The sequence below is a fragment of the Acanthopagrus latus genome, chromosome 2 (assembly GCF_904848185.1).
Source record: "Acanthopagrus latus isolate v.2019 chromosome 2, fAcaLat1.1, whole genome shotgun sequence".
Taxonomy (NCBI): domain Eukaryota; kingdom Metazoa; phylum Chordata; class Actinopteri; order Spariformes; family Sparidae; genus Acanthopagrus; species Acanthopagrus latus.
In genome coordinates this window covers 9,087,776-9,098,458 of record NC_051040.1, presented here as the reverse complement: position 1 = coordinate 9,098,458, position 10,683 = coordinate 9,087,776, and the positions used below count along the sequence as shown (strand labels likewise).

The window sequence follows — 10,683 nt, the reverse complement described above, 5'->3', positions numbered from 1 at the left end:
TTGGGACCAGCACAATGGAAGTGGAGAAAACGTGTTCAGGAGAATATGTAGTATTGATCCAGTCCGAAGTAAAGTTGGCCCCTGAAGGCTGAGTCTGGGGCACGAGGAAGTGCACACTTGCTCCCACGGCTAGAAGAGTAACTGCTGCAAACATAGTGAGGCCTCGCCTGAGGAGGAGCTGTGTGATGGAGAGACGTCCACCCTTCAGCTGCTGGACCCTGCGTCCACCCTGCCTCCCCGGGTTCCCATCATGGAACTCAGTGTTCAGAGACATGTAGCCTTCTACTGACTTGGGGAAAAGATTTGTTGAGACATGTGTTAAGCAAACAGTGGTCAAACTTGGTCGAAGGATAGCTAAAAAAGAAGGAAAAGCATACATTTCCATAAAATAACATTTGATGAATTGATGCTAATGTTAGCTTTAGCAGGCAGCTTACACTCCCATTACTTTAGGTCAGGCAGGGAGCATCTGAGCTAAATAATGGCCTGGTCGTGTTTTTCTGCGCTCGTTCCACAGCCTGCAGTCAAGCAGAAACAACCAACTTTCAATTTCTCTAATTCCTGCATGCAACAAGTCAATGTTAAAAGCTCAGTTACTGATTCTGAAGAGAATCAAGGGTTCCACAGTCTGTTAGTGCCACAGCCGGCTCCACATTCAAACAAAAACCAAAACAGAGACGAAGAATGTCCCTTCATGCAGTTATTCAGTTACTCTCAGTTTAGCAGCAAACATGAGAGTAACACTCAGTGAAAGTCCTATGCAGTAGTATCCAGTGAAATTGGCCACAGCTGGAGTCCTCTGTTCGCCCTTGCCTAAGAAGATGCCCATGCACACGCAGTCGAGTGAAACAGACAGATCACTTATTATTATGCAGTCCTGCTCCCCTGGCCACCATGTTGTAACTAATTCACTGACTTGGATGGATACAATTTTATTGCAAGCAGTCATCAAGTGTGAGACCAGGCCCAAAATCTTCCTGAGACAAGGTTATGTAAATAATTAAGCCTTAGTCAATATTGTAGGCAGTAATAACACAAACACAAACAAAGCCCTGTTCCTGCAGCGATTCCACTAATCAGCCTGCAGGGGGCGAGAGAAACTCATTTATGCTCAGAGAATAGACAAGGTGGTCCTTTGAAGTTACTGTAGGAACTTTACCTGCAGAGAAACATGGCTCGATAAACTGTTTTTTTTTTTTCTCCATGTATGAACAGCTTATTGTGCAGGAGAAAAATAAAGAATTAATAACGAAAAATTTGAAGAATTCACACGTAATGGTGAGAGAAAAAACTCAGTGCGGACGTCCATCCATCACTCTGTCTGTGAGCAGGCGACGTCAGCGTGGCTCTCTCTGACTCCCTCAGGTGTCTCCTCCCTCCTCCCTCCTCCTCCTCCTCCTCCTCCTCACACAGGCTGAGATCCTGGACCGACCCGAAGCCTCCCTGACAGCTGCATACAGCGGTGCACCGAGCAGAGCAGGAAGTGTTCCAGTTGAATCATGGAGGGCAGCGGACAGGGCTCACATCTCCCTCCTTCTTCATGGAGTGAATGTTTTGTTATAAGGCGGATCCGCATGATGATCCCTGTTGGTTTCAACACAGAAATCAGAGAGTTGTGTAAACTGGCCGGACCAGTGGTGAGTAGCCTGGGTTTGACGTCCTGACAGTACCGATCAATGAGCTCAAAAAGTCAAATTAACATTTTAAAACCCACTGGGTGAATCACTGAAGCTAGCAGCGGTGGAGGAAGTTGCTTCGGTCAGATACTGACTTTAAGTCGGCTAAAAGTCGTCTATTAATATCCCACTGACTCAAGGGAAAGTCTTGTACTTAAGCACTTTCTTTTTACTCCATAGTTAATATATATTAGATATTAAAAACCGTATTCTGCTACTTTACACTTCCACCCCACTACAGTTTCTAGTACTTTTTACTCCCATTACATTCAAGCTATTTAACATCATTTTCTAGACTTTTCGAAATTATTTTATTTAACAGCAATCAGCTGAAACACTGATTGTCATCATCTTCCAGCCGATAATCAATGATAATCACTAACTCCCGCACCCCCTTTACAGTAGATACATGCATGTAGATATATGCATATGTTTCAGTTTGTGACTTTTTTAAGGTAAAGTCAGCTTTTAAAACGAACAGTGTACATTTATTTGATATTTAAGTTACCAGTTACTTTGCCAGAGTAGTGCATTTTTTTTTTTATTAATTATTTTTTTCAGAAATGAATCAAATCAAATCAAATGAAGGACTCATTTGTAAATACCTCAAAAAATAAGTAAATTTAATATCAGGTACTATTACTAAAGCTTTATTCAGATGGATTACTTTCACCTTCACCAAAGTAATGTTTTAATAAAATACCTTCATTTTTACTCTGTTGCATCTTTTAGGTCATTGTTACAACACTGATTGTTGAGTAGTTTAGTTTAGAACAAAACATATTTTATAGTCTAAGCTGGCATAAGCTTAGACTTGTTTGATATGCAAAATATTAATCTATATAGTAATTAGTAGCTGAAACTGTCAGTAAAAGTACTTGCTACTTTTGTCTCAGTGACTTTCCATTGATTTGTGTTTTTTTTTTCTCCATCAGATTGTATCCCAGTTCTTGATTTTTGGACTGAGTTTTATCAGTACTGTTTTCTGTGGCCATCTGGGGCGGATAGAGCTGGCAGGAGTGTCTTTGGCCATAGCAGTGAGTAATGTATATTAATGTTCCCACAGTGAAAATGACTAGTAAAGCAACAGAACATAATCCACCGATGTTTGTGTCATCCTCAGGTTATTAATGTTACAGGTATATCTGTTGGAATTGGCTTGGCAGCAGCTTGTGATACTCTAGTTTCTCAGGTATGAAACTGTCAGTGCTGTATTAATAAATAGAAATAAATAATCATAAAGTTGGTTGACAAATAAGAAAATACTCTGGTTTCAGACCTTTGGGAGCAATAACCTCCTCAGAGTTGGGGTCGTTCTACAGCGGGCGATACTCATTTTGTTACTGGCATGTTTTCCCTGCTGGGCGATCCTCATCAACACAGAACCCATTCTGCTGGCTGTCAAACAGGAAGCAGCAGTGGCCAGGTCAAAATTCACTTCCTCTCATGCTTCAGTTGTTTTTATTTTTCATTCTTTCTTTTAGTTTCTTAACCGATAAAAAACAGTTTCATGTTGATACTAATTGAAAATCCCTCTCTAGGCTGGCTCAGCTGTATGTGAAGATCTTTATGCCAGCGCTTCCTGTGAGTATGTTCAAACCTCAATATGAAGCAAAAGTTTTGTTTGTGGAATTTTACCTGCTACACTTACTGATTACTCTGAGTAATAACAAGCTGTCAAAAAAAATGATGTCTGTTGTGTCTGAATGTATCCGTTTTTTAATAATGTCTTTGTGGCTCTTTCTAGGCTGCATTCATGTATGCATTACTCTCAAAATACCTACAAAACCAGGTAAGTCCATAGCCTGGGATTTGCTTGCTGTTATCCAAAAAAGTACAGTGGAATTAGCCAAAGAGGACAATTCAATCAGCCTTCTATTTATTCGGCATGTCAGGTAGCATGTTGATGTGAATACTTTGTATACTGTCTGAATTCCAAAGGCAATGAGGTCAGGGCTTTCTGAACTTATAATAAATGTGTGTGAAACCACAAACCTCCACTATGCCATCAAGTGATTCCCTTTAGATATGTTAAACATAAGGAAAAGTGCAATGTTAGAAATCCAAATTGGTTCCTTGCCAGGTCTAAATTTGTCAACAGTTTGTTAAAGTTATAATATGTAACAATTCTATATTAAGTGTATTGTCACCCCAGATCATGTTACTGTACATTAGTACACCTCAACAATGTGTGTATCTATGTGTTTGAAGTCAGGTCATAGTCTCACTAAACTCAGTGCTCACCAGACACTCTAGTTGTCTTTACTGTTACTGTTATCTCTGTCTCTCGGTGGAGGTTGAGGAAATGACTTAATTCCCAAGGACTTAGGGTCAGTTGGGAATTGGTCACATCTTCTGAGTGGAGAGGGAGTCGACCTTACATATGTGCTCTAAGGAGTTCTACCCCCTGTTCTAAGGCTGTTTTGCTCTGAACAACAAGGCTGATTTAGCTGTGGAAAATCAGAAGTTAACATCTTAACAACTGGCTTGTGAATCTGGTCTGCACATCACACCTGTCCTTAAGTAGGATTTACCCTGCTGATGACTTTAAGGCAGTCAGTGTTTTACACTTCGTGCCAGGGAAGAAATAAACCACTCTACACATGGGCTCTCCATTGTTAAAAAAGTTGTCCAACAACAGTCAGTGTGGTTGGCTATGGTGTTGCTTTGTCAGACACTCTGTAGCGTTGCTTGGGGAGAACAGTAGCCAAACCAAACAGCGTGTTGACCTACACAGTAGGGGATAGCTTCCTGTGGAGAAGAGATGGCAGAGCACTTTCAATCGATAGCAATAGCAAATGGCTCAAAGAGGCAGTCACTAACCTAAAAGATTAATCAAACGGGTTATAAATTTGATTGATAATCAATTTTTAACCACACTGCATTTGTCTGTAAGTATAAATCAATGTCTACTCCTGAAATAGACTAGTGGGGTTAAATGTAAAGACTTTTGGCTAAAGGGTTCAAGATGGGAATCTCAAATTTATAGCACTGTCGAAATTATGTTGAAACCAATATTGCATGTTTATGAATGACTATCAAACAGTACAGTTCCTGGTACGGGGCACCATATGTAGTGCTTCATGCAACATTAATAAGGAGTTTCGTGTTAAATTTGGCTATTAATAACAATTAATGATTATAAGGGATAATGTGCTCACTGATATCACATGTGAATGTGATATGCTCCAGGCTGAAGGAGTGTGTGTAAGTGTGAGTCCAATAGGGTCAATATTGCTTACATTTTAAGTGAAAGTTATCATTGTTATCATAACATTGTGCTATGAAATAGAAGTTAAGGTCTTTTGCCTTGGTATGACCAATTGTCATTTTGTGGGCAATGCTAAGGCAGAATGCAATAACTTCCAAAAAAGAGTCTAAGGTCAAATTTAAATTCAACTTTTTTTGCAGCTAGATTAATACAGGTATACACTACAAAATGTGAAAATTACAATATTATATCTATAACTCAATTGTCAGGACATTAAGATAATTTTAAAGTCATTTTCTCAGTTTCACACTCTGGAGAGTTAAGGTATTTTGCCTTAGTAGGGCAACATGTGTCACTGCATTGAGGAGACGTTCTTTGGGCTCGCTAGAAATGTAGGTTGCAGCTCTTAGCAGCTGTTAGGCCCAGAAAAATCCAGGAGAGGAGCACTTGAGGGCAGGCAGCTCTGTGGGGAGGGAAATGGAGAAGAGAAAGAACAAAGGCACCGATAGCAGCTCAGAGCTGAATTTGCAACTATATGTGACGACTGCAGAATTCTGGGAATCTGAGTTCAGTTCAGAATCCATTTTTACATCCACAGGGAACAGCTTCATCTGTGGGTACGAACAATGGGAGTGAACACAAATCCACTTTTTAATCCCAAAAGTTGAAAAGTAATCTTTGAGTTCTCCTCCCATCGTTAAACAGTTCCAGATCAGAGCAGAATTGATTGCGACTCTAGTTGTTGCCAGATATGAGCAGCTCTACACAGCTGTGAGCAGGACCTTTCCATACACAGCAATCAGCAAACATCTTTTTTTTTTGTTTTGTCTGCTGATGAGACAATGACACATTGGTGGGAAACTAACCATCTTTAGGTTCTAACTACTGTCCAAAAAGGATAATATGTGGCTCTTTCCTTTTAGGGCATCATTTGGCCTCAGGTAATCACGGGTGTTGTGGTTAATATTCTTAACGCACTCATCAACTACATTTTCCTTTACCAGTTAAATCTGGGAGTAGCGTGAGTATTGCTTATCTGACTTCACATGATTCTTTTAGTAACATTTTTATTGCTGTCATTACATAACCAGTATCGCCACTTACATTTTCTTTACAGAGGTTCTGCAGCATCCAATGCCCTTTCCCAGTTCTGCATGGCAGGACTTCTCTATGCTTATATCCTTTGGAAAGGTCTTCATAAGGCCACCTGGGGAGGTGAGGACAACATTTGCATTTGAAGATAGTGACCCTGCATACTATATGATAAGTCTCCAAATGTTCCCATTTGTTAATGAGGTACAGAGAAAAGTCAGAGAGGGATGCTTTTGGTTTAAATCAACATTATGTAACTTTTTAACCTAAAATAAGAGGCTCAAAATCATGTTGATGGTCCAGTGTCTTGTACTGAGGTGAATGGTGTCTTTGTCTCAGCCACTCCACCGCCCCTCACTTGTTTCTGCACTATGTAACTTCAGTGAGAGTGCAGGATCACAGCCTCATATACATGTTTACTTCAACATAGTTTTCGAAATATAACATTGTGATGATGTATTGACTTTTGTTTGTAGTTAGTGCCTACATTACGTCATCTATGTGTTATGACTTAATGGAGGTTGGCAGAGGGTTGAAGACATTCCATCACTGAGTATGACCCATATATTATTGTGCATGTTAACACTGTATTAGCATCAATGAAACATAGTTGATAGTTGAATGATTTATTGATTCACTGATTGCCAACACAGGTTGGTCTAAAGAGTGTCTGCAGGACTGGAGCTCATTCATTCACTTGGCCATCCCCAGCATGGTCATGTTATGTGTTGAGTGGTGGATGTATGAGATTGGAGGTTTTCTGGCAGGTAATGTCAACTTAGCCACTTTATGTTCTCAAAGCATTTGTATTAATTAAGGATGGTCTAAAATCTAACACCTGTTTTTCACAGGTCTAATCAATGAAGCAGAGCTTGGAGCTCAGTCAGTTGTATACCAGATGGCAAATATGGCATACATGGTAACGTTCCTTCTGTGAAATATTCTTTCCTCAACCAAAAATGAAAAAGACATGAAACTGTTCTGAGTGTGAAATTAATCATGCAGTGTATATCATGTTGTGTGCTTTTGTTGTTAGTTTCCTTTAGGTTTTAGTATCGCAGGAACAGTAAGAGTTGGAAATGCCTTGGGAGCTGGAGACACTGAGCAGGCCAAGCTGTCTGCTAAACTGTCAATATTCTGCGCAGGTCAGTTTGCTCTTAAACACAATTGTAAATCTTTATTTTAATATCTCACAAATTACTTGTATTTGAAGAAGATAATACCAGAATTACTGTTGTGTAATCAAGATATTAGTGAAGAAAAAGCTTAGTGAGAGGAGCAAGCTGTTACTCTATCAAGCAATTATGAGTCGCTCTGGACGGGCATTAAAGGTATGGTTCATACAAAAATGAAAATTCAGTCATAATCTGTTCACCCCCAAGACGATGGAAAGGTGGGTCAAGTTTTGTTGTCTATGATACATTTCTGGAACTACAGCAAATCAGCATTGTGGCATCTTCTATACAACCGAAGAATCTGGGGACCTTTTTGACGAGAGTGTCACTTTAAGAGAACGCTGCAAATAGTCTGTTTTTTCAGACTACAAAACCTCTCCTGACTTTCCATCGCTATGGGGATGAGTAGGTAATGACTGACTTTTCATTTTTGGGTAAACCATTCCTTCAAGCTCTCTTACTGCGCCAGCAGAGCCACTCATTGGCCAACAACAGACTGGTCGTTCTATTTGTGAATATATTGTATGTCAGTGCATTTACAGTCAAACATAAACAATTAACTGTGTTACTTTTTATCAGTGTCAGCCTCTGTATGCTTGTCGATTGCAATTGGAAGCCTGAAGGACCATATCTCTTATGTCTTTACATATGATGAGTGAGTATGAATCTAACATATGTTGTTTATTCCCATGGTGTGTTATTTTCAAACACACAGAGTCAGTGTCAAGTCTCAGAGAGATAACAGGCTCTTAATAACCTTTCACCATTATGTCAGTCATTGTCTGTCTTACACAGTAAAAAGTGAACTTTGCTACATAATCTGTTACATATTAACTCAAGGCAAATTACCTGACAGCAAAGCTCAGTCATGCTGAGATGCATTACGTACTTACTGCAATTTACTGACTGATCATCATGTCACAGTGCTCAAACGTCACACACAAACACCTATGAAAGTGTAATTTCTCTCAGTGTCAAACTGTACATTTTGATTCACTCCTCTTTCAGACAAATCAGGGAAAGGGTTGCTGATGTCATCACTCTTTATGCACCATTCGTCCTCGTAGAGGCAACAGCAGTGAGTACCTCTGCCATTAAGATCCTGTGACACACACATGTATTATTGCATCTCTGAAACGTACTCGTTTTGGTCAAGTCTATCCAAGTCTTTGTCTTTTTGCATGACTAGGCTGCCATGGGTGGCGTAATGAGAGGAGCAGGTAAACAGAAAGTTGGAGCTATTTGCAACATTGTGGGATATTATGGAATTGGTTTTCCTATTGGAGTGTCGCTGATGTTTGCAGCCAAATTAGGGATTAAGGGTAAGATCTATAACAGAGATGTTTTTTTTTACCACTCTGTTCCCCAACTAGTCATTTTTAAATTTTGCAGCATGTGTGAGATTCACCACGTCATCAACACTACAGTACTCACTATTCTTATAGTAAGATGTAGAACTCTCTCTTTCCCTCAGGTCTGTGGACAGGCCTGTTTACCTGTGTGTTTCTGCAGTGCACATTTCTGTTGTTCTATGTGACAAGATTAAACTGGAAGACAGTGACAGATGAGGTTAGTCTTCAGAGGTAAATATTCCTATTTTAAATGGTATAAAGGAACTTCTTTATGGATATATGTTCACATTTTGTTTTACTTCCAGGCTCAAATCAGAGCAGGAGTGCACGGGGTCTTCAAAGATACAAGTAAGAATGTTTGTGCAACAATTTATACTGCCACAGATGAAGAACATGACATGTTCTCTCGTGGAGCCACTTTAAATGATTATAAGTGTATTATGATAAAGGAACACTGATATTGCACAGGAGGAACACAGGAGGAAGGGCACGTGATCTGAAACGAGAGGGAAGTTACTTTCAAAATAAAACATGAATCCACAAGACAGATCCCAAAGACAAGACAACCTCACCGCGATGTGACAGCTCCATATAATTCATTGGTTTACAACTCTGTTTTGCTGAGTTGCTTCTGAATTGTTTTGTAGACTACTAAACCTCACTGTACATCGACGTGAGGCTGAGTTGACAATGTCTGGACTTTTATTTTTGGGTTGATGAAGTGTGTGAAAAGGTCAGTAACACACTAAAACTCTTCCTTATTTTTCAGAATAAGAGCATAACTTCTGTAACTCAGTGTCAGTGGGACTTTCTCACGTCTCAAACAGAACCCAAGTCTTGGTCTCACTTCAGCTCTTTGTCAATGCATCGAACTGAAAGTTCACCTACACAACATGTGAATAACTTTAACATTTTAATAGTTTCCAGTGAAAACATTAGTTGCATTTGCATTTGAATGTCCAGGTATCCAACAAGATGATGAAGGGAACTCATGCGGCTACACAGACACCATTGACCTGGCTGAACCTGAACGTGGATCAGCAAAAAGTCCAGTGGAGAAGCAGCTCTCCTACAGGGAACTGGTGCTGCGTAGGGGCCTGGCTCTGGCTGTCATGCTATTTGTCCTGGCTGTTGGAATTATTATAAACCTGCTGATCATGAACTTTGTCACATGAATATGAAAAAAAAATCTATTGTATCCAGTGAAGTAGCTCCTTATCCAGCAGTGCTCTGTGTGAATCTACCAGTGATTTGCTCTCAACCACATTCTGTCAAACTCTCTTGAGTTTGTATTCAATACATTAAACAGAAACATTGTGGTGATCTGGGACCATCAAGGTCAATCTGTCTCTTCATTTGGGACCAGCACAATGGAAGTGGAGATAATGTGTTCAGGAGAATATGTAGTATTGATCCAGTCCCAAGTAAAGTTGGCCCCTCAAGGCTGAGTCTGGGGCGCGAGGAAGTGCACACTTGCTCCCACGGCTAGAAGAGTAACTGCTGCAAACATAGTGAGGCCTCGCCTGAGGAGGAGCTGTGTGATGGAGAGACGTCCACCCTTCAGCTGCTGGACCCTGCGTCCACCCTGCCTCCCCGGGTTCCCATCATGGAACTCAGTGTTCAGAGACATGTAGCCTTCTACTGACTTGGGGAAAAGATTTGTTGAGACATGTGTTAAGCAAACAGTGGTCAAACTTGGTCGAAGGATAGCTAAAAAAGAAGGAAAAGCATACATTTCCATAAAATAACATTTGATGAATTGATGCTAATGTTAGCTTTAGCAGGCAGCTTACACTCCCATTACTTTAGGTCAGGCGGGGAGCATCTGAGCTTAATAATGGCCTGGTCGTGTTTTTCTGCGCTCGTTCCACAGCCTGCAGTCAAGCAGAAACAACCAACTTTCAATTTCTCTAATTCCTGCATGCAACAAGTCAATGTTAAAAGCTCAGTTACTGATTCTGAAGAGAATCAAGGGTACCGCAGTCTGTTAGTGCCACAGCCGGCTCCACATTCAAACAAAAACCAAAACAGAGACAAAGAATGTCCCTTCATGCAGTTATTCAGTTACTCTCAGTTTAGCAGCAAACATGAGAGTAACACTCAGTGAAAGTCCTATGCAGTAGTATCCAGTGAAATTGGCCACAGCTGGAGTCCTCTGTTCGCCCTTAACTAAGAAG

General features: G+C 40.4%; 1 protein-coding gene across 1 annotated transcript; it reads left to right on the top strand.

The window, feature by feature from the left end:
- The first annotated feature begins 116 nt into the window (after positions 1–116).
- Positions 117–9,836, top strand: LOC119004674 (multidrug and toxin extrusion protein 1-like). The gene is made up of 17 exons (XM_037071804.1): positions 117–1,637; positions 2,612–2,713; positions 2,800–2,868; positions 2,954–3,102; positions 3,218–3,260; positions 3,424–3,468; positions 5,811–5,908; positions 6,005–6,102; positions 6,633–6,746; positions 6,831–6,898; positions 7,016–7,124; positions 7,734–7,809; positions 8,163–8,232; positions 8,344–8,476; positions 8,629–8,723; positions 8,812–8,854; positions 9,470–9,836. Exons 1-17 carry the CDS (start codon positions 1,500–1,502, stop codon positions 9,679–9,681), a joined length of 1,662 nt encoding a protein of 553 aa, XP_036927699.1. The 5' UTR covers positions 117–1,499; the 3' UTR covers positions 9,682–9,836.
- The last annotated feature ends 847 nt before the right edge of the window (positions 9,837–10,683 follow it).

Coding starts and splice junctions, on each gene's coding strand:
- LOC119004674 (XM_037071804.1), top strand. CDS start 1,500: ATGGAGGGCAGCGGACAGGGCTCACATCTCCCTCCTTCTTCATGGAGT. Junction 2,869..2,953: donor GTGATACTCTAGTTTCTCAG/GTATGAAACTGT, acceptor CTCTGGTTTCAG/ACCTTTGGGAGCAATAACCT. Junction 3,469..5,810: donor CAAAATACCTACAAAACCAG/GTAAGTCCATAG, acceptor CTTTCCTTTTAG/GGCATCATTTGGCCTCAGGT.